Source organism: Crotalus tigris, unplaced genomic scaffold (assembly GCF_016545835.1).
Source record: "Crotalus tigris isolate CLP2741 ecotype Arizona unplaced genomic scaffold, ASM1654583v1 scf7180000023829.5930981, whole genome shotgun sequence".
Classification (NCBI taxonomy): Eukaryota; Metazoa; Chordata; class Lepidosauria; order Squamata; family Viperidae; genus Crotalus; species Crotalus tigris.
In genome coordinates this window covers 1179202-1203534 of record NW_024100213.1, presented here as the reverse complement: position 1 = coordinate 1203534, position 24333 = coordinate 1179202, and the positions used below count along the sequence as shown (strand labels likewise).

The 24333-nt window shown below is 44.1% G+C and overlaps 1 protein-coding gene across 5 annotated transcripts in view; it reads left to right on the top strand.

Moving 5' to 3' along the window:
* Positions 1 to 24333, top strand: part of MCF2L2 (MCF.2 cell line derived transforming sequence-like 2) — a 210876-nt gene that overhangs the window by 61454 nt on the left and 125089 nt on the right. For 4 of the 5 annotated variants that reach the window (XM_039321824.1, XM_039321827.1, XM_039321822.1 and 1 more), the window contains exons 3-6: positions 1404 to 1518; positions 11696 to 11786; positions 15196 to 15315; positions 17813 to 17929. In XM_039321824.1, coding sequence (XP_039177758.1) covers positions 1404 to 1518; positions 11696 to 11786; positions 15196 to 15315; positions 17813 to 17929 — 443 coding nt within the window. The remainder of the gene's footprint in view (positions 1 to 1403; positions 1519 to 11695; positions 11787 to 15195; positions 15316 to 17812; positions 17930 to 24333) is intronic. The other variant, XM_039321823.1, reaches the window with a different exon arrangement.

The following is a 24333-nucleotide window of genomic DNA, read 5'->3' as shown; positions in this document are numbered from 1 at the left end:
TAGCAGTATTCCAATATCTCAGGGGCTGCCCCAAAGAAGAGGGAGTGAAGCTAATCTCCAAAGCACCAGAAGGCAGGACAAGAAGCAACGGGTGGAAACTAACCAAAGAGAGAAGCAACCTGGAACTAAGGAGAAACTTCCTGACAGTGAGAACAATTAACCAGTGGAACAACCTGCCTCCAGAAGCGGTGAATGCTCCAACACTGGAAGTTTGTAAGAAGAGACTGGACAGCCATTTGTCTGAAATGGTATAGGGTTTCCTGCCTGAGCAGGACTAGTTGGACTAGATGACCTCCAAGGTCCCTTCCAACATTATTATTATTGTTGTTGTTTTGTTGTTGTTGTTGTTATTATTATTTGGGGACCCCTGCATTAAATGATTCAAGTGCAGAAGACCAAGTCAGGATGGGGAGAAAGCTGGCAGTTTATGGGAGTCATTGGGTGGGTATAAAGTCTCCTGCCTTGTGCAAGGGGTTGGACTAGAAGGCCTCCGAGGTCCCTTTCAGCCCTAGGATTCTATATTCTATGTTCTGTTCAGCTGGCTCCATAGTTTGCATCCTTAGCTTGAAAAGGAAGTGCTCAGAATGCATTTATGTCGGGAAGAAAACAATATTAATGGCACCACTGAATGCAGAGCAACGACTGTGATTGCAGGAACAAGAAATCAAATACTGTCCAGGTAGTCCTTGGCTCACGACCATACCTGAGTCCAAAATTTCTGTTGCTAAGCGAGTTAAGAGAATTTTGCCCCCTTTTACGACCTTTCTTGCCACAGTTGTTAAAGTGAATCAATACAGCTGTTAAGTTAGTAACGCAGTTATTAAGTGAATCTGGCTTCCCCATTGACTTTGTCAGAAGGTCGCAAAAGGGGATCACGTGACCCCCCCCGGGGACGCTGCAACCCGTCATAAGTACATGCCAGTTGCCAAGCGTCTGAATTTTGATCACGTGACCACATGGACGCTGCAACAGTGGTTAAGTGTGAAAAATGGTCATAGGTCAGGGGTCCCTGGTACTCTCTGAGCTTGCTTGTTGCAAACGTTTCATTACCCAAACTGGGCAAACATCATCAGTGTTAGTTTGATGACGTTACCTAGTTTGGGTAATGAAATGACTGCAAGAAAACAAGCAAGCTCAGAGAGCACCAAGGACCCCTCGCGTCAACCCTGAGCTACAAATATTCTCCTTTGTTGGTCGCAAGTCACTTTTTTCAGGGCCACTGTAACTTCAAATGGTCACTAAAAGTATGTTTGTAAGTCAAAGATTACCTGTAGCTTACACTGCAGCTAAAAGAACTTGGGTGGATCTACTGTGCAACATGGGGATTTTCTCTTATCAATGTTCCTTCGGTTGTTGTTATTGTTGTTGTTGTTTTGCCCACTGAGAACCAATTTCTCTTGCAGGTGGAAGAGGGAAGGATGGGGCACCAATCATTACCTTCCCCGAATATCCGGGCTTCAGTGAGATCCCCAATGAAGATTTTCTGAATGTTGTCACCTACTTAACTAGCATTCCCAGGTACGTCTTCCACTACTGCAGGCTTTGATGTGGTTCTGAACCTAGATTATTTCACTCTTCCCTTTTCAACAGGGTAAGATCAAATAGCATAATTTTCACCCCTCCCAAATTTTGGAATATTCCTGCTTTGATCCCTCCCCAATGTATAGTCTGTCAAAATTTGAATACTTGCAGCCAGATAACCTGGTTTGTCCAAGCCTGGCCCTGCGTTGTTTATCATTTTTGCATGCCATTCAACTCTTGGGTCCACCATCCATACACCATAGATCAGTGGTGGCGAACCTATGGCACGCATGCCAGAGGCGGCACTCAGAGCCCTCTCTGTGGGCACGCGCGACATGCCCCAGAGATGGCAACCGTCCCTCTTTAACCAGCCGCCCGCTAACCTCCGAAGTCCCACAAGGCTGGATGCATCCCAGCACCCATGCGCTCACTGTCCTGTGTGTGCAGGGGCTGATGGTGTCAGGCAGCAACCGTCCTGGCCCCTGCCTCACCTTGCCCTGTGACAATGGCACCCCCACCCTGCCTCACCTCACCCCACAGGATGAGCCTCCTGCCCACCAGAGACCCCCTGGATCTCCCCCAACCCTCGATACACCCACATTACACCTATCCTCCGTGAGCTGCACTGGTTGCCTATTGGTCTCCGGGTCCAATTCAAGGTGTTGGTCATTACTTTTAAAGCCCTATATGGCTCAGGGCCAGGCTATTTGCGAGACCGCCTACTACCTCATAATTCCCTACGTCCGGTTAGATCCCACAGGCTGAGCCTCCTTCAGGCCCCGTCGGCCAAGCAGTGCCATTTGGCGGGGCCGCGGAGGAGGGCCTTCTCTGTGATGGCGCCCACGCTTTGGAATCAGCTCCCCCCGGAGATTAGGACCGCTCCCACCCTGTTGGTCTTCCGTAAGCTACTTAAGACCTGGCTTTTCCGGCAGGCCTGGGGTTTATAAAACCTTACCCCTGGATGATTATTTTTGTATTGTTGTTTTGTTATGTTTTATGTGTTTTTTATTGTTAGCCGCCCAGAGTCTTTCGGGAGTGGGGCGGCTTATAAATTTTAAAAATATAAATATATATATATAACCCTGCCCGTCCCCCACAGGCATCCCTCCCACGAGGAACATTGAGGTGATCATGACCACTTTGGCCACACCCACCCAGTCTGCCATGACCACCACAGCCACGCCCACCCAGTGGGCCACGCCCACCTGGCACCTGGCGATAAATAAGTGGGTTTTGGGTTGCAGTTTGGGCACTCGGACTCTAAAAGGTTCGCCATCACTGCCATAGATACAGATTAGTGAATCAAGAGCGCCCATCTTATTTATGACAACAGAATCAATAATCTGAACAGTTGAGATTCCAGATAACATTTCTGTATCAATTTCAGGATACTGCGCTTACATAAATAAGTGGAAATGAAACCTTTATTTTATCGTTTGGACTTCAGAAAAAATTGAAACCGGTTGTCTACTAAGGCATTTTTCGGGGAGTTTGTATAGGTTAGACCAGAGGTAGTCAACCTTGGCTCTTTTATGACTCGTGGACTTCAACTCCCAGAATTCCTGAGCCAGCTGTGCTGAGGGGAAAGGGAGAGGTTTCCAAGCTGAGCCATGCTGGCTCAGGAATTCTGGGAGTTGAAGTCCACGAGTCATGAAGGGGCCATAGTTCCCCCATACTGGCTCAGGAATTCTGGGAATTGAAGTCTACCCATCTCCAAGTGGCCAAGGTTGAAAAATACAGGCCTAGGCCAGGGATAGGCAACCTTGGCTCTTTTATGACTCGTGGACTTCATTTCCCAGAATTCCTGAGCCAGCCATGCTGAGGGGAAAGGGAGACATTTCCAAGCTGAGCCATGCTGGCTCAGGAATTCTGGGAGTTGAAGTCCACGAGTCATAAAAGAGCCAAGGTTGACTACCCCTGGGTTAGATGTACAATTGAGTTAGACCCCTGAGTTAGACGTACAATGAGCCCCAAATTTTTGTTGCTGTGAGACATTTGTTAAGTGAATTTTGCCCCATTATATCACCTTTCTTGACACAGTTGTTAAGAGAATCACTGCAAGTTGTTAAGTTAGGAACACAGTTGCTAAATAAATCTGGCTTCCCCATTGACTTTGCTTGTCAGAAGGTCACAAAAGGGCATCACAGGATCCCGGGACACCGCAACCCGTCATAAATATGAGTCAGTTGCCAAGCGTCTGAATTTTGATCATGTGGCCGTGGAGATGCTGCAACGGTCGTAAATGTGAAAAACGGTCACAACCCACTTTTTTTCAGTGCTGCTATAACTTCAAACAGTCACTAAAAGAGAACTGCCTGTACAACCGAGCCCAAATTTTTCATTGCTAAACAAGGTAGCTGTTAAGTTAATTTTGCCCCTTTTTTGTGACCTTTCGTGCCATAGTTATTAAGTAAATCGCAGCAGTGAAGTTAGGAACACGGTTGTTAAGTGAATCTGGCTTCCCCATTGACTTTGCTCGTCAGAAGGTCATAAAAGGTGAACACAAGCCAATTGCCAGCATCCGAACTTTGATCATGTGAGCCTGGGGATGCTGCAACGGTCATTAAATGTGAAAAATGGTCCTAAGTCACTTTTCACAGTGTTGTTCTTAACTTCCGACATTCGCTAAACCGGGGCTTTTCAAGCGGTGGTACGCGTACCACTTGTGGTACATTAATGAGTGGCAGGTGGTACGCAGCCCTGCCTAGCCAAGTGTAGTAGGGGAAGGAAAGAGCCAGTGCAGGCAAGGACTTGCAGTGAGAGAGTCCTCTGGAGTTGCAAAGGCCCCAGGCTCACTTCTGGCTCACCCTCCCTCATGAGAAAGGAGGAGGGGGCGGAGACAGGAGAGGCTATAAAAGGAGGCAGTTTGGGTGGGAGAAGGAGAGAGAGAAAAAAAGCAGCAGCCTTGGGAGGAGGCAGAGTCAGCTGCACTGCAGAAGAAGAAGAAGAAGAAGGAGGAGAAGGAGGAGAAGGAGAAGGAGAGGAGATCAAGCAGGCTGGCCATGAGCCGATCTACAACTGCTGTGGCAGCCACCTGTTCTGGCAGCAGCAAACAGGCAAGAAATGCAGTGGGGGAGGGGTCGCCCTCCCAGAGGAATGAAAAAAGGCAGCAATGGCTGGAGGTGAGGCACGGAGGAGGGAAGGAGACGGAGAGTGGAAGGATTCTTATGTGCTTTTGAGACTTTGAAGTTCTGGGATTTGTGTTCTTAAGGAGTGTTTGGCAATTTCTATTTGGCTTATGTCTCGCCTTAGCTTCTATTGCTCTGCTGTTGTTAGCTGTAAGTTTTGCTGCAAGGGATTTTGAAGTATTTTTCTCCTGAATGGATTTTGCCTGTAGCATTCCTTTACTTATGAATGGAACCATTTGGGGAGGCTGCCTTAGCCGGCAGCCAGAACTTACATTTTTTTTTTCTTAAGTGCCGGCTGCGCTCCTTACTTTCCTTTCTAGCCAGTAGCTAATTCTTAAAGGGGAACATGCCCTTTTAAGCTAGTTCACTCAGCAGCTTGTCTTTTCTGTCTCTGGAGGCCTTTCCTTGTTTGATCAATACATGGAAGAGGGAAAATATGGGGGGTTCAAATTCTTCCTTCAGAAGGAGATGGGAATGAGAAAAAGGGAGGAAAGGAAGTCCCGCCTTAAGCACTTGGCCACCAGCAGCTCTGCCATTGACTTTGCTTGTCAAACGGTTGCAAAAGGGGATCACGTGACCCTGGAACACTGTGACCATTATAAATATGAATCAGTTGCCAAGCATCCAAATATAAATCACATGACCCTGGGCATGCTGCAATGGTCATAAGTGTGAAAAATGGTCATAAGTCATTTCAGTGCAATTGCAACTTTGAACAGGTTTTTTTTTGTTGGTCATCAAGTTTTTGACACCTTGCTAGGTGGTACTCGAATATTGCCATATCCTAAAAGTGGTACAGTCGGTAAAAAGGTTGAAAAGCCTTGTGCTAAACCAATGGTTGTAAGTCAAGGATTAGAATAGAATAGAGGAGTAGAGAAATTAGCATCCCATCTCCATCCTTAGCACATTCCACTATTATCCTAAATGCTGATGCCACCACTGAGAAGAAACTCAGCAAAATCCTGGCTCATTTTACTCAGTAAGAGTTTAAATTTCAGAAAGTAGCTTCCTTTAGCTTAGCGAAAGGCTTTTGCAGGAAAGCCAACACAGGACAAGGACAAAAAGTAGGATGAAGCATATAAGACAGAATAAAATAAAAATATAGAATTCCTCTTAGGCCCTGCAGGTGCCAAGTTGGAAAACGTAATGTTCCCTTATAGAACGTAAGGTTTTTCAGCTTAGAATCCCAATAAATCCCAAAGGGACTCTGAACACACGAGGCTACTGAAAACAACACAGCTGTTTTTGATCAAAAAAAAAAAAAAAAAAAAAGCCAGGTGCTTCCTAATCTCTTGTGTCATGGTTCCAAAGGAAGAAGCTCCTCAAAGAACTTTGAGGCATTGTTTACCTTAAAGAATTTTTAATGTAGCAACATACCTTCCGCACATACATAGGCAAAGTCAACATCTGAATTCTCCTCCCTTAAACACATAGTATCTAAGCATAATCCACTCCTTCATTTAACAGTCACTAATCACATTCTTCAACTCAGTGGTTCTCAACCTTTTTAATGCCGCGACCCCCAACCGGTCGTAAGTCGAGGACTACTCAACCGGTCGTAAGTCGAGGACTACTCAACTGGTGCAGCACCGTTTGCAGAATGGGACTTTTGGCGGACTCAGCAGGGCAGAGACAGCCTGGACAATTCCTATTGGCTTTTGAAAGCCAATAGAATTAGACTCTATTCAAGAGAGTCTATTCTATTGGCTTTCAAAAGCCAATAGAATAAAAAGGAGTAGCACAGCTAAGGAAAAGGGGGAAAAAATGGCGGACTGCGTTGTTTGGTGACCCCCGTGAAATGGTCATTCGACCCCAAATGGGATCCCGACCCACAGGTTGAGAACCACTGTTCCAACTAGTTTGAAGTGCGAACTTTCCCTCCAGTTGCATAACCCACCATTTCTTATCTCCTCTTATTTACAAAAAACCTTGAAGAATACTCTACTGAGATATTATTATGGCTAACTGCACATTCTTCCCCCCTCCCCTCCAGCACCATCTAATTTTAATTCTAAAAGTAATATACAGGTTAAATAGAAAATCTCTGCGTCTTCGTATATTGTCAGAGGAAGAACATCCAAAGTTAGCAGCGTTGACACTCTTGTTTCTAACGCAGAGACAGAGGAGAAAAGGCGCACACACACACACATACACTAATAAAAAATTTCCCTTTTATATCTAAGGCACTCTCTCACGCTAACAGGCTGCTAAAAGATTTCTCTTTCTTCTGAATACCTGTTTCCTTTATCAGATTATATCAGTTACAGCTTGTTACAGAGTTTACAGCTTCAAATACACAATTGCTGGCAAGCACCCCAGAACTTTCTCCTTGGGCAAGTTAAAGCGGTTTAAAATTACATAAAGTTACATAAAGCTGTAGCAAACACATTTAAAGTTACAGCTAAGCTCTTTCTTTCTCCTTGGTCAGCACAATTTTAAGTTATCTCTGAACAAAGTACAGAGCACAAACAAGAAAGAACGAACAATATGACTGCGTTATACAGTAAATAAAAAATTACTTTGTTTGATCCCTTCAAGAACATATGACATCAGTGATCCTGGTTGTGTAGCATCTTGTGCAACGTCTTGACCACAAAGGGGAAGTGTAGGTGGTTAAGAATATTCTGTGTGTTTGCTCCCACACTTTTTCCTGCTTTGTCATCTTAAATGCTTGCCCATTTTGATCAGCAACTTACCCATAGAGGGTTGGACTAGATGACCTCCAAGGTCCCTTCCAACTTTATTATTATTATTATTACACGTTCTCTGGTCCTCCTGGTAGGATGTAGTTGCTAAAGTTTCCTTGTCTCTTTGTTTATGGATTTCCTGTAAATAAATAACTTTCCTATTGCATAACCTGGCTCACTGATCATTGCTCAAATCAAATCACACCTATACACAATGACACAATTCTCCAAAATACCTCAGCATTATAGTTCTAGATACTCAGAAACAGCATAGAAACTTATTACTTTTTCTCATGATCTTAAATGAATGAATAAAATACTCATACATTTATGTGCAAAATAGCATGTTTCTTTTAAGTGTTTCCTACCATAAATTAAAGGAAATGTTTAAAAATATGTATGGATATAAAGATATATGGATATGGATGTGCTAGCATGTCGTATTTTTAATTTGCTTTTTCCTAAGACTCAATTCCTAGTCCTGTTCAGATTAGAACCTCAGTAATGGTGTGGTATCCATTTAATTATTTTTCTATGCTGTTTTCTCTGTTAAAATCATGTTCTAATCCTGTTCCAACTATAGGTTTAATAAATTATTTTATATTGGTTGGTTGCACAGTCAGTCAGATGTTTAGACTGGATTTGGTATTTTTGTCTACCTATCGCAAGGGTCTTCAAACCTGGCCCTTTTAGGACTTGTGGACTTCAACTCCTAGAATTCCTCAGCCAGGCACAAACCAGTCCACAAGTCCTAAAAGGGCCAAGTTTGAAGATCTCCTCCCAAGGACCTGGGATAGGCAGATGTGGATGTTTGATGGCCTTAAAACAGAGGTGTGGAACTATGGCCCCCATGAGTTGAAGTCCACAAATCATACAAGGGCCATAGTTCCACAACCCTATCTTAAAGGAATCATTGCAGGATTGCAGGATCAACTGTTCCAAGCAAAGCTGCCTTTCGCAATTGACCTATGGTGATTTTGTCAATGCCGATAGTGTTGGTGTAGGGCAGGGGTAGGCAACGCTGACTCAGGAATTCTGGGAATTGAAGTCCACGAGTCATAAAAGAGTCAAGGTTGCCTACCCCTGGTCTAGGGATATCAAATAATGGCTTTACTTTATGGAAGAAAAAGTCTTATTACACGCTAGGATAATGTCTGGCTATGGGAGCCATAAAGAGGGGAAGGGAGGGAGGGAGGGAGGGAGGAAGGAAGGAGGGAGGAAGGAAGGGACGGAGGGAGGGAGAGTGTTAGACAGTGATGGATGAATCCATTACTCAGAGAGGTGATGCTCTCTCTTTCATTGGAGGTGTTGAGGTTGGACAGCCATCAATGACTGGTGGGGGGCTGGACTAGAAGACCTCCAAGGTCCCTTCCAGCTCTATTCTTTTCTAATCTGGAAGTTGGATGCAATAGCTTAAATGGCCCCCTTCCAACTCTATGGTTTTCTGCACACATCTTTTATGTTTACTGGGAAGAAAATACCCTTTTGTTCCCAGGACTTTGTGCCCATTCTTCCTGCACTCAGTACAAATAGCAAAACATCCTGGGCTGTCACTCTTTAATTTTTGTGCCAAATATTGCTCTGGATCTGTTTATTCACCTTATAACATTTTCCTCTGATTTCTAAAATAAGTGCTTGAAAACATCTTCATTCCAAAACAATAAACTGTATGATGGCCAACACTTCTGCACACTAATGCAGAATGAGCTTCTTTCTGTGCAGGCCAGGTGTCAAATTAAAACTGACACAATCTTTCCTAGTGTGAAATTCAGCAAAAAAAAACCTGAGCATTGATCTGTAATATGATGATGGAAACTGCTAGTTAATAGATTAGGAATAGAGGCAAAAGCTGTGTTTAACCTGGTTTAACCTGCTTTACTGAATAATCCATTTCCTCTTTCTATTGTTTGTACAATATTGGGAATCTTGAGAAAATCAGATGTCCTGGATTCACCCAGGGTGCTAAGCTACACAAAACAGGATTCACACACTAACCAAACAAAGCTTGGATTAGATTAGTGGTTCTCAACCTTGGCAACTTTTAAATGTGTGGAGTTTAACTTCTAGAATTCCCAACCAGCATTCTGGGAGTTGAGGTCCATCCATTTTAAAGCATGATGGCTGGGGAATTCTGGGAGCTGAAGTCCATCCTTCTTAATGTATATGGATTACAGAATTCTGAGAGTTGAGGTCCACATATTCTAAAGTTACCAAGGTTGTGAAACATTGGATTAGACCAGTGGTTCTCAACCTTTTTAATGCCGTGACCCCCAACCGGTCATAAGTCGAGGACTACTCAACCGGTCGTAAGTCGAGGACTACTCAACTGGTGCAGCACCGTTTGCAGAATGGGGCTTTTGGCGGGCTCAGCAGGGCAGAGACAGCCTGGACAATTCCTATTGGCTTTGGAAAGCCAATAGAATTAGACTCTATTCAAGAGAGTCTATTCTATTGGCTTTTCAAAAGCCAATAGAATAAAAGGGAGTAGCACAGCTAAGGAAAAGGGGGAAAAAATGGCGGACTGCGTTGTTTGGCGACCCCCGTGAAATGGTCGTTCGACCCCAAATGGGGTCCCAACCCACAGGTTGAGAACCACTGGATTAGACTATCTCCAATTAATCATTCCATCTTTTTCTATTTCATGATTCTGTGATTCTGAGTTGCAGGTCACCTCCCCAATTCTGTCTTACGCTTAAATTTTTTACATATATTTTCCAAAAAAATGAGAAGGATAAACTGGTGGCATGTAGCAAAAACAAAAATGAAACAGCTATATGAAACAGATCCCTTTGAACATCAAGACAAAGGGCTAATTATGCCTCTTGAGTTCTTAATTGTCCTCTGTTGGCAGTCAGTAAAAACAAGCATCCACATTACAAGTACCAGGTAGTCCTCGACTTAACAATAGTTCATCTTTACGGCCATTCCATTCAAAGTTACAACGGCACTAAAAAAAAAAGTGACTTATGACGGCTTTTCACACCACCCTTGCAACATCCCCATGGTCATGTGATCAAAATTCAGATATTTGGCAATTGACTCATATTTATGATAGTGGTTGCTGTCTCCCGGGGTCACGTGATCCCCTTTTGCAACCTTCTGACAAAGTCAATGGAGAAGCCAGATCCACTTAACAACTGGGTTACTCACTTAGTAATGTAACAACTGCAGTTACTAACTGCAGTGATTCACTCAATAATTGTGGCAAGATTGTAAAATGGGACAAAACTCACTGAACAACTGTTTCGCATAGCAACAAACATTTTGGGCTCACCTGTGGCCAGGGACTATATGGGAGAGAGATTCTCAAGTTTTCAGTAAGATACATTATTTTAAAAAAGAGGGGGGGGGCTCTCTTCCAAATGCAGGAGTGGGGGGGGGGTTGGCTTGGACTTGTAAAAGAGGTCCCAGGGCTAGATCCCAGCAGAACTGCTGGCACTGAAAGCCAGCCCACCTTATTAATTCTGCAGTCACTCATTGATAAGGACCATGCACTCCAGCGAATGCGCAGATGTTTCTCGATTACCTATTTCCGAACGCACGTGTAACTTCTTAAAAAGAGCCAGAGAGATACTATATAGCAGCGATGGCGAACCTTTTAGAGACCGAGTGCCCAAATTGCAACCCAAAACCCACTTATGCATCATCAAGTGCCGGGTGGGTGTGGCCCATTGGTTGGGTGTGGCCCATTGGGGTGAGCATGGCTGCCATGATAAGGGCAGACTGGGTGGGACTAAAAAGTTCAGTCAATCAATTCCAACTTTGCAAGAAACTTTTTTTTCCCGCCAGAAGTTGAAATTGACTGATTGATTGAACCCTTTTTTTTCTTTTTGCACACGGCTGCAGAGACCTAAAGTGAAAAGGTTTTATAAAATCCAGCTGAACGCCTAGGATTGGGGTGACGGCACACGTGCCCATAGAGAGGGCTCTGAGTGCCACCTCTGGCACCCGTGCCGTAGGTTCACCACCACCGCTATATGGGCTGGCACGATTTTGCTCCTGGCCCGCACCAAGCCTCCTGGCTTTTCTTCCCCCCCCCCCCTTGCTCCAGGCATTTGCTTTTGCAAGGTTGAGGTCCGCAAAGAATCCCCAACTCGTCGGGCTGTTATCATTTGGGGGGGGAAAGGCTGCAATCTGACATAAACGATCGTAGGGGGGGAGGAGGTTTAAACGACCCACGTTTGGGAAAAGCGGACCCGGTGAAGGGAGGAAACGTGGCGTGCCGCTTGCCGCCCGTGCCCCTGCCCCGGCTCGGAGCGGGTCGCCGCGGCCCGGGGATTTTGCTGCAGTAAGGTGGCTGGGAAAGGGCCGGGGCTGCCTCTTTGCACTCCCCAAATATTCGCTCTGCTTATTTTGCAGTCTGGAGGCTGCCAGCATCGGGTTCATCATCATCATAGACAGACGGCGGGACAAATGGAGCGCGGTCAAGGCATCGCTCACCCGAATCGCAGTAAGTGCCAACTTCCACGGCTCGAGGGTTTAATCATGATGCTTCTTGCAAAAAAACTCCCAATCTCTTTGCCTGCCCTCCAGATAACGGCGCCCCTGTTGCATGCGGAGAAACAGCGGCGGCTCGTGCGGTCCTCCCCCCCCCCCGCCTGACTTTTCTGCGAAAAAAGCCCGCATTTCTGCAAAGAGCCGCTGCAGCCGTTACCGAGAGAGCCGTAGCATCCTCGGGAGAAATGGGGGGTGGGGGGAGGCGGGGGTTGCAGTACACTTGCATTTTACAGATTTCGGAGTGGGAGGAGGGGGTTGGCTTCTCTTGCCGTCTTTCTTTACGGCCGTGGATTGATTGCACGGCACGCCGAAAGGGAGGGAAAGGTGCCGAACCCGCTCCCGCTCTGCTGCTGGCCGGATTCCCACGTATGCACGCGTGCACGAGTTGCTGTGTGTGTCCCCCCCCCCCCTCGAAGCGAAATTGGGCCCGTGGGCTCTTCTCTCCGGAGCCCGAAAAAGCCGCTCGGGCAAAGACGGTTCACTGTTTTTCTTCTGCAAGCGAAAGTGCACGAAAATATAAATAGCCTGGCCCTAAAAGGCGATGTTTATGCAATGCTTTGAAGGGCGCTGTTGAAAAGGACGATGCCCGGTTTCAGTGGTATTTACTTTCACACGTTAATTATTCCTGCACGGAGACTGGCGGGTGTGAAGGGATTGTGGACAGGGTTCCCGCTTTTGCTCTTAAGTCTGTATACACACCCATGGCTTTTAAAATAAAACATCCTTGTTATATGGATCGCCCAGCATGCTGAGCTGTAACATAGTTTGCAAATCATCATGGTTAGATTCATGCAGCTTGCTCAATCTAAGGGTAAACAAACCGCGGTAGGTTTTAAAAACGAAGTGTGAACCCTGTTCCAGGTCAGTTGAAATTCAGACCGGAAGTTGCCTGATGTGTTCTTGGGCCAGAATCATTCAGGAATAAGGAATAGAAGCATTACGTAAGCTGCCTTCAATGGTACAAACCACAGCGAGATGTAAATTAAATAATAGTACTGATAAATTTGCCAAGAGCAGGTTTTGGGTGAAGCAGCCAGTGCATTTGTGGTGAAATAGGGTCATGGGAAAAAATGTTTATAAACCACAACCACAAGAAGGGATGCGGTTGGAAATATTTTTCCCTTCCTTCTGCATTGAATGGAGGAAGCAGGCAGGAAACTTTGTAAAGCTGTAAGGCAACGTCAAATGTGGTTAGGAATCTCAAAACAAAGACTAAAAATGCAGGCTGACCTAAATAGGTTCAAGACATTGCAACCACACACACTGTTTTTCCACCTCTCCCTCCTCCCTCTCTTTTTTATTTTTCCCTTCTCTCCATCGCCTCTCTTTTCCCTTTCCCTCTCTCCCTCCCTCTCCATCTCCCTCCCCCGTTTTCCCACTTGTTCACCTCTGTCTCTCCTTTCTTCCTCTCCATCATCCCTTCTCTCCCCTTCCTCTCCGTCTTTGTTCCTCCTTCTCTCCTTCTCTCCCCCTCTCCCTCACATCTCTCTTTTTCTCTTTGCCTCCCTCTCCTTATATCCCCTTTCCCTCTGTCTCTCTCCCTCCTCTCACTCTCTCTCCCTCCTTTCTCTGTTTCCATCTCCCCTTTCCCTCCCTCTTTCCCTCCTTCTCCCCTTCTCCCTCTCTCCACATCTCCCTCTCCCGTCTTCCCTTCTCACCCCTCCACCTTTGTCTTTCTCCTTTCCTTCTCCTTCTTTCCCTCCCTCTCTCCCTTTCTCCTCTTCTTCTTTCTCTCCCTTTCCCACCTCCCTCTATCTTTTTGCCTCCCTCTCTCCTTTCCTCTTCTCCATCTCCCCTTTCTCTCTCACCCTCCTTCCATTTTCCCCCTCTCCCTCTCCTTTCTCTGTCTCCATCTCTCCCTCCCTCTCTCCCTCCTCCCCTTCTCCCTTCCTCTCTTTCTCCCCATCTCCATCTCCCCTTTCTTCCCTGCTCACCTCTCTTCACCTCTTGTCTTTCTCCTTTCCTTCTCCCTGTCTCCCCTTTTCCTCCCTCTTTCTCTCCTTCTCCTTCTCCCTCTCTCCCTTTCCCACCTGCCTCTCTCCTTTCTCCTTCCCTCTTTCTCGGTCTCGCACCCCTTCCTTATCTCCCTGTTTCCCCTCCCCCTTCCCACTGTTGGTCATCCTCTCATCAATACATGATCTACTACTACAGCGGTTCTCAACGTTTGTGTGACGGCGACCCCCGTCACACGGACGCGGCGCGCATGCGCGGTGGCGCCCCCATGCGCGGCGTGCATGCGTGGCGGCGCCCCCATGCATGGCGCGCATGCGCGGCACCGCCCCCTGAGGGGGAAAAATGGCGGATCGCGTTGTTTGGTGACCCCCGTAAAATGGTCGTTCGACCCCAAATGGGGTCGCGACCCATAGGTTGAGAACCGCTGTACTACTACATCTCTGACAATTGACCCTCTGGCCCGTGGGGGAAGACCTCACTATTTCCTGTGACAGTCTGTTCCACTGAGTGACAGCTTGTATACCATAGTCAAGAAGTTTCTCCTGGAGGCTAGCCAGAGCCGAGGTCCTTGTGGATTTAACCCCTTGACTGTGGTCTTTTCCTTTTGTTACTTCTTCTCCTTTTATTACTATAAAAATCAGATTTTCATTACAACTCTTAGAGACGCCAGAGACAGATCTTCAGCCTATGGAGTGGTGGGATTCAGCCAGTTTGCACCACTTCGGCAGAACCGGTAGCTAATTTTTTGTTGCCCGGGCCCAAAATGGACTTCCTGAAGCGGCATCCACACAGAGAACCGGTTGTTCACATACTTGAATCCCACCACTGAACCTATGCATATCTCTTGTCTTATTCTTTTAATCTCACAGTGGTTGATTAAGTTTTGGTTGGTTTTATCGATTTTGTCTCCTCATGAAAACTGTTCCCAATAACTGATTGGAAAGGCTGGCGAGGCCTGAATAAAATAAACAATGAAATGTCCAAATGGTGAGTGAGGAAGGCCTGTCTTAACGTTCAGCTTTGAAACCTGTCAGAAGTTCACGCTGGAAGGGGTGGCCAACCAAGAGTCAACAACAGACAATATTAAAAACTGCTGTATTAGTATAAGAGCAGTGTTTCCCAAACTTGACAATTTTAAGGCATGTGGACTTCAACTCCCAGAATTCCACAGCCAGCGTTGCTGGCTGTGGAATTCTGGGAGTTGAAGTCCTCATGCCTTAAAATTGTCAAGTTTGGGAAACACTGGTATAAGAGTAATTGCACGGATAGCATTAAATTGGCGCTCTAGTGCCCAGCTTGGTGGATTTGGCCTTCAGTGCTTTTCCCCCCTCTTCTTCAAAGGATGGAAGGGTATTTTCGGAGCACTACGGATTTAGAACAGATCCCTTTCCCTTTTCCTGTCTTTTTAGGGAGCGTTTCCCGGGAATTTGCAGTTAGTGTTTGTCCTACGGCCGTCCCGTTTCATCCAAAGGGCGATCGCTGACATCGGCATTAAGCTGTATCGCGATGACTTTAAAATGAAGGTACCGGTAAGCACTTTTCTCCTTCTGATTCTGCATCTCTGGCCTCCAGCAAGTATCTCTCCCCTTCTCTTCATGTCCCATCCAGCAGAACTACAGTTAGTCCTCGATTTAACGACGGCAACGGAGCCCAAAATTTCCGTCTCTAAGTGAGACAGTTGTTAGGTGAATTTTGCCCCATTTTACAAGCAATTGTTAAGTGAATCCCTGCAGTTGTTAAGTCAGTCACTGGTTGTTAAGCGAATCCGTCTTCCCCCATTGACTTTGCTTGTCAGAAGGTCGCAAAAGGGGATCACACAAACCCGGGATACTGCAACCGTCATAAATATGAACCAACCTGCCTCCAGAAGTTGCGACTGCTTCAACACTGGACGTTTTTAAGAAAAGACTGGACAGCCATTTGTCTGAAATGGTATAGGGTTTCCTGCCTGAGTGCAGAGGGTTGGACTAGAAGACCTCCAAGTTCCCTTCCAACTGTATTATTGTTATTGTCATTGTCACTGTTATTATTAATTACCTAGCTTCCAAATTTTGATCATGTGACCACGGGGAATGCTGCAATGGTCGTAAGTGAGAAAAATGGTCATAAGTCACTTTTATCAGTGCTGCTGTAACTTCAAATGGTCACTAAATGCACTGTTGTAAGTCGAGGAGAGTTTTGGTGGAGAAAAAAAGTTCAAAGGACTAAATGTTGAATTGCAGTTGAGCATCGGTGATATTTTTGAATAGTCCCTGTATAGTCCCTTGACTTACCTTGACTGGTGGTTTAACAATCATTCAAAGTTAGGACAGACCTGTTCTTTCCCAGCCTATGTGAGTCCAAAAGGAGAAACCCCTCTTCCAAGAAACAAGCAAAACCAACCCCTTTTATTCTCACAGACCTGAGTCAATGTCCAAGGCAAACAAAACACAGTTCACAGAAACTCGATTTCTCAACATGTATGATTGCCTTCGGCAACCAGCACCTCCCCCACCTTCCCTTTTATAATTCAGCCAAGGCTTGGCTTCCTAATGCCTTCTCCTTTGCTTTGGAGCTGCCCCATTGCATTCCTCTGTCCTACTCGCTTCTCTTGCCTGCGCTTTTGTGTATCCGGGATTTGTCCCAACTGTTCTTCATCACTGTCAAATTCAGGCTCCCAGCACAGCTGTGTCTCAGCCTGAGCATGAGTAGAGGGGCCAGGCTCCTCGTCCGACTGTAAGTCTTGGAGCTTCTCAGAGCCTTCCTCTGACTCTCTCCAGGCCCCTCATCTGATTCCTCAGACTCAGCTGTCGGATCCACTGGCCGCCGAGGAATCACAACAAGACCTACCTTGGGGCTACTTAACGACCTGGATTAAAAATTACAATGGTCCGACCTTCCCTCTATGATCATGTGGCTGAACAGCTGCATCTTGGGCTGCAGCATCTTGTGATCATGTGACTACATTTTACAATGGTTTTATCTGTGCCCATATGAACCATGTGTTTGCACTGCAAAAAAAAAAAAGTAAAATCTGGTGGGTCACATGACTGCCCTATTTTACAACTGTTACAACTTACAGCCATAATGGACAGGTTCCATGATGGTCATAAGTTGAGAACTACCTGTCTATAAAATAAAGCCAAGCACTTCATTGAAAAGTTCTTAGTAGCCCTGACTCACCGATGCGTTAATGTTGTATATTCTGTATTATTACAGGTAGTCCTTGACTTAACAGCTATTTGTTTAGTGGCCATTTGAAGCTGCGATAAGTGCTGAAAAAAGTGACTTACAACTAGTTCTTGCACTTATGGCCGTCGGTAGCATCCCACAATGATGTTATCTCCAGTTGTAACGTCCCCAGGCAGTTTCCAACAAGCAAAGTCAATGGAGAAGCCCATAGGGAAAGTCATACATATAACAGAATAACTGAGTTGGAAAGGACATTAGAGGTTTTCTAGTCCAACCCCCTGCTCAGGCAGGAAACTCTATACCAGAGGTCCCCAACCTTTTGGGCCCCAGGGACTGGTTACGTGGAGAGAGGTTTTTCCATGGACCGGAGGGTGCATGGTTTTGTATGCTGCCTGCATCCCGCAGATGGGATGCTTGTTTGTACGGCCCGGTTGCTGGCATGATGCGGCCTGGTACCGCTCCACGGACCGGGGTTTGGGGACCCTGCTCTATACCATTTCAGATAAATGTTTTCCAGTCTCTTCTTAAAAACCTCCAGTGTTGGAGCATCCACAACTTCTGGAGGCAGGTAGTTCCACTGATTAATTGTTCTCACTGTCAGGAAATTTCTTCTTAGTTCTAGGTTGGTTCTCTCCTTGGTTAAGTTTCCATCCGTTGCTTCTTGTCCTGCCTTCAAATGCTTTGCAGAACAGGTTGCCCACCTCTTCTTTGTAGCAGCCCCTTAGATATTGGAACACTGCTACCATCTCACCCCTAGTCCTCCTTTTCATTAAACTAGACATATAAATTATATGTCAAGATTTATTGGTGGAAAGATTTTCTTTATAACCTTTTGTAATGTTTTTTCTGGTGCAGATCATCATGTTAAATTCAGTGTCTGACTTACATGGTTACATCGATACAAGTCAGCTTACTCGGGAGTTAGGAGGAACCTTGGAATACGGACACAGTCAGTGGATACACCATCGGACTGTAAGTACAATAGTAGTAACTGTCAGGTTCTTTTCCAACCTCTAAAAATAGAATAAGGTGGATAAATGCTAAGTTGCTGTTTCTGTGTCTGTATACCCCAGTATTTACTGGAAAATGTGAATAATGCTAGACTGGGAAATAAAATAATAATAATAATAATAATAATAATAATAATAATAATAATAATAATAATCCCCCAGTGAGGCACTACCTTGACCCCCAGTGAGGCACTACCTTGACGTGGTTGTGGGGCTTGTGTACTCTGAGGAAGATGAGAGCTATGCCAGAGGTTCAACCATACTGGACAGGTCTCATCAGAGGAGTCAGACAAAGAGTGTCTCTCCCATAAAAAATATGGTGAGACGTAAATTTCAGAATGCCATACCGGCTCGGACGTCGCCCGGGTTAACAAGGTCCGCACTAGATATTGGAGTTCCTGGATATCTGGTGAAAAATGGGTTACAGGACTCAGGACTGTTGGCTGAGCAACCAGGGCCAGCAGCTGCAGAACTACTGGAAGAAAAGGTGTTTACCCGTCGCAGATACACAGTGATGGAAAACAAAGAAATAATGATCTGTTACTACAGATCAAGTCCAACAAGAAGAGGATATCTAAAACGAATGCACCAGTTCTGGAAAGAACAACATCCAGAATCAGAAATAACAGAACAGAGACTAGCAGATCAACGCCGATTTATAACACGAAATAAAGTATTCACAGAAACAGAATTGGACGAACTGCAAAGGTTTACCCAGGGCAAAGAAATCAAAGCCTTACCAGAAGTAATTCAGAATGTAGAGGCAAACCAGGGGGAGTTGGCAGTGAAGGAATCTAGCAGAGATATACAACTGTTCTCATTTGGAAACCAGGCACCTCTACCTCAGGAAGAACAAAACCCTCTAACTAAAGAAATAAAAGAATTGAAACAAAGAATAACTGAGCATCTAGAACAGCACAAAAACAACAGAATAAGGCTACCTGCATTGAAGCTTGTTCCAAAGAAACAGCTAGCACAAGCATTAAAAGATGCAAATATTGCAATATCAAGTATAAGCACCAATTCATTGCAAGAAACAAACCAACTAATGTACAGCACAGCTGCAGTTATAACAGAATACCTGGGATGCAAAATCAACAAAGAAGAAAAACAAACAAACAGTGCACCAGAAAAATGGAAGGTTAGACTAGAAAATAAGATCAGCAAGTTAAGATCACATGCAAGCAAGCTAGAACAGATGAAAGAAAAGAAGCTGAAGAACAAGAAGACCAAAGAATACCTAATCAAGAAATACCACTTAGAAACAAGGAAGATCAAGGAAGCACTGGAAATAATAAAGCAACAAATAACAGCTATAGCCAGGAAAATCAGTAGATATGAAGCTCGAATTGCAAACTATAGGCAGAACCTCCAATTTCAATCCAATCAGAAACGTTTCTACCAATCCATCAATGGAGAAACTGCAAGGAATCAGTCAGTACCTGACAAGGAAGAAACAGTGCAGTTCTGGAAGCAGATATGGGATAACCCAAAGAAATACAACAAGGATGCGGCTTGGTTAAAAGAGGTGGATGCAAATAAAACAGAAGTTGAAATGAAAGAACTAGTAATAACAACAAAAATGGTAGAAAAAAGAGCAAAGAAAATCAAAAATTGGTCAGCACCAGGTGAAGATGAACTGCATGGGTTTTGGTTGAAACATCTAACTGTTATACACCCACTCATTGCCAAACAGTTCAACAATATACTACAAGGAGGAGAAATTGAAAAGTGGCTAACAACTGGGAAAACCTACCTAATAATGAAAAATCCAGCAAAAGGGGCAACACCAGGTAACTACAGGCCAATTACCTGCTTACCAACAACTTTCAAATTACTAACTGGTGTGGTAGCTGATGCAGTACAACAGCATCTAGTTGAAAACAATCTCTTTCCACCTGAGCAGAAAGGAAACCGCCCCAATAGCAGAGGAACAAAAGATCAACTCCTAATAGACAAAATGATCTTGGAAAACTGCAAGAGAAGGAAGACCAACCTGAATGTTGCATGGATTGACTACAAAAAGGCATTTGACTCTCTGCCACATGATTGGATAATAAAGTGCCTAGAAATAACAGGAGTCAGTAGAAACATCAGAAAATTTGTGCAAAGATCGATGGCACAATGGAAGACACAGTTGCAGATCAATGGTGAGAGCTGGGAGAGGTTAATATCAAGAGAGGAATATTTCAAGGAGATTCATTATCACCATTACTATTTGTTATTGCACTGTTTCCTCTGTCAACAATACTGAATAACTCAGGACATGGCTATCAAACATCAAAAACATCTGCCAGACTATCCCACCTCCTTTACATGGATGATCTGAAGCTGTATGGAAAAACATCATCTGAAATAGAATCGCTGCTCAACACTGTCCGTATATATAGCCAAGATATTGTAATGGAGTTTGGCTTGGACAAATGTGCCACACTTACTATCAAACAAGGAAAAATAGTGAAAACTGAAGGAATCAAGATGCCCCACGAAAATAACATTAAGAGTCTGGATGAGGAAGAGTACTACAAATACTTGGGTATCCTTCAAGCTGACAACATCAAGCACACTGAAGTCAAGAAAAAGATTAGAGGTGAATACATCAAGAGAGTGAAGAAGATCTTAAAATCCAAACTCAATGGAGGAAATACCATAAAGGCAATCAACACCTGGGCAATCCCAGTCATTAGGTACACAGCTGGAATAGTGGACTGGACTCAAGCAGAACTAAAAGCAATGGATAGGCAGACCAGAAAAATAATGACAATGAATCATGCCCTTCATCCACGCAGTGACATTGATAGACTTTATCTACCAAGGCAAATAGGTGGGCGTGGAATGCTACAAGTACATCAGATGGTTGAAGAAGAAAAAATGGCTTTGGAAGAATATCTGAAGAACAATGATGAAGATGCACTGAAATTAGTATATCAGGAAGGCTTACTAACTACTGGAGAGACCAAACTGGCCTACAAGAAAGACCAAATGAAGAACAGAATAGAGGCATGGGAAGACAAAGCACTACATGGCCAATACATGAAAAAAATAGCTGGGAAAGCAGATAATAATAAAACCTGGCAATGGCTAAGAGCAGGAAAATTGAAGAAAGAGACCGAGGGACTAATTCTGGCTGCACAAGACCAAGCCTTAAGGACAAATGCATACAAAGTCAAAATTGAGAAGACAGCAACAGACAGTAAGTGCCGCCTATGCAAAGAAGCTGAAGAAACAGTGGACCACTTGGTAAGCTGTTGCAAGAAGATTGCACAAACTGATTACAAGCAGCGGCATGACAAAGTAGCAACAATGGTGCATTGGAAGATCTGCAAAAAATATCATTTGCCTGTAAGCAAAAACTGGTGGGATCATAAAATAGAGAAAGTCATAGAAAATGATAAAATTAAACTGCTCTGGGACTTCAGAATTCAAACAGACAAGCACCTGCAACATAACACCCCAGACTTAACAATTGTCGATAAGAAAGACAAAAAAGTCTGGATAGTGGACGTGGCAGTGCCTGGAGATAGCAGAATAGAAGAGAAAGAACTGGAGAAGATAACAAAATACAAAGACCTACAAATAGAAATAGAAAGACTGTGGCAAAAGCAAGCAAGGGTAGTACCAATAGTCATAGGCTCCTTGGGTGCAATCCCAAAACAACTGGAGCACCACTTGAACACCATTGGCATTGACAAATTCGCTATTAGTCAATTGCAAAAGGCAGCCTTATTAGGAACTGCTTCCATCCTGCGACGATATCTGTAATACCATCAAACATCCACATCTGCCTATCCCAGGTCCTGGGTAAGGACTCGATAGGTAGACAAAATGCCAAATCCAGTCTGAACATCTGGCTGACTGTGCGATGATCGATAATAATAATAATAATACAACAAGAACTGGAGCACCACTTGAACACCATTGGCATTGACAAATTCGCCATTAGTCAATTGCAAAAGGCAGCCTTACTAGGAACTGCTTCCATTCTGCGACAATATCTGTAATGCCATCAAACATCCACATCTGCCTATCCCAGGTCCTGGGTAAGGACTCGATAGGTAGACAAAATGCCAAATCCAGTCTGAACATCTGGCTGACTGTGCGATGATCAATAATAATAATAATAATAATAATAATAATAATAATAATAATAATAATAATAATAATAATATAACAACAACAGCAATAATAATAATAATAAACTGATTTTTAAATAAGTTTAAAAAAAGAGCAGAAGCTGATACATGTATTTTTCTATAACTTATGAATAGATTAGTTAATCTAATTTTTATGCGTTCAATTTATGTGTCTTCCCATCTCAAATACATGATTCTGGATGGCCCACAATTTTAAAAGATGTAAAAAAAATGCAAATATTAAAAAAAACAACCAAAGAATAAAACAAAAGGGGGCTCGCTGACCCCTTTTGCATTTCATTGCTATCTGTTCCTTGGACTGTTTATTCTGTTAAATGAGAAATAATACGCAGACTGAGAAGCAGAATATCACCTTTGTTTTCTGATTTGCAATAAAGAACATTGCAATAGTTTCAGTTTATGATTGTCCTCTCAAAGTTCCCCATCGCTAGTTGGGCCGTGAGGGAACAACATGACTGAACATAAATGGTCAAACACTAGCAGGGGTAGGCAACCTTGGCTCTTTTATGACTCGTGGACTTCAACTCCCAGAATTCCTGAGCCAGCGTGGCTCAGCTTGGAAACCTCTTCCTTTTCCCTCAGCATGGCTGGCTCAGGAATTCTGGGAGTTGAAGTCCACGAGTCATAAAAGAGCCAAGGTTGCCTACCCCTTGCTTTAGCGGTTCAGTGCAGAACCAAATCCTGGAAAATATGGATCACATCCACGTTAATAAGTGGCTGCTCAGGGACATCTGTGGTTTGTGTGCCAAGATGGTGACAGGGCCTGCGAAAGCCTTTTTTTTTTCTTTGTGTCTCCTTTGCAAATGGAGCAGATACATTAGAAGCAACTTTTACAATTTGCTGCAAATTTAAAGACATGGAGGGAAATCAATACAGGCAATCCTCGAGTTACGATCACAATTGAGCCCAAAATGTATGTTCCTAAGCAAGACAGTTCCTAAGTGAGTTTCGTTTTACAATCTTTCTCAACCACTGATCTGGTTGTTAAGTGAATCGGGCTTTCCCCATGGACTTTGCTTGTCATACAAGGTGATCCCATGATCCCCAGACACTGCTATCGTCATAAATGTGAGTCAAGCATATTGAATGGCAATAAACCAGGAAGTTTTTGACTTACAACAGTTCATTTAGTGACCATTCCAAGTTGCAATGGCAACTTTAAAAAAGTGACCGTTTTTCTCACGACCGTTGCAATATCCCCATGGTCACCTCATCAAAATTTAGATGCTTGGCAGCTGACTCATATTTATGACGGTTGCAGTGTCCTGGGGTCACCTGACTGCCTTTTGCGACCTTCTGACAAGCAAAGTCAATGGGGAAGCCAGATTCACTTAACAACCGTGTTGCTGACTTAACAGCTGCAGTGATTTACTTAACAACTGTGGCAAGGAAGGTCATAAAATGGAGCAAAACTCACAACAAATAGTTCATTTAGCAACAGATATTTTGGGCTCAGTTGTGGCCGTAAGCTGAGAACTACCTGTAATAAATTCTAAATGCAGCTTTGATCTAGGCCAGGGGTAGGCAACCTTGGCTCTTTTATGACTCGTGGACTTCAACTCCCAGAATTCCTGAGCCAGCATGGCTCAGCTTGGAAACTTTCCCTTTCCCCTCAGCGTGGCTGGCTCAGGAATTCTGGGAGTTGAAGTCCACAAGTCATAAAAGAGCCAAGGTTGCCTACCCCTGATTCTAGGCTCACACTCTCAAATATAAAAAAAATCCTTTGATGTATTTTTTACCCTTGGTTTTCTCTTAGAATGTTCCTAGAAAATCCTGGTTTGGTATTTCAAGTAAAGTTACACTTCATTTCCCTCTGAATGGAAAAAGGATAATTTAAAAAACAAATAAACTGGAAGGGTGTTGCTTGCATATTATTTACTTCTTTATTAGATTTATTCACTGTCCATCTCATCTCAAGGTGACTCTGGGAGACTTAACAATATTAAATATAAAGTATTTTGGGATGTTTGGTCCCTTAATAGGTTCACCACCTTCATCTTAAAAAAAAGAGAGCCATAAACCTTCCTGGCTGTGTTTTCCTTTGAACGGAATAAATCCGTTGCTCAGGACAAATTGGCAGGACAAATTGAGAAATAAATAAATAAAGAGATATAATATGGTTTTGTGGGATGTCATGAAGAATATCAGTGGCTTTTATGAAACTACAGGTAATCCTCAACTTACGACTTACAGTCAGGATCAGAACTTCCAT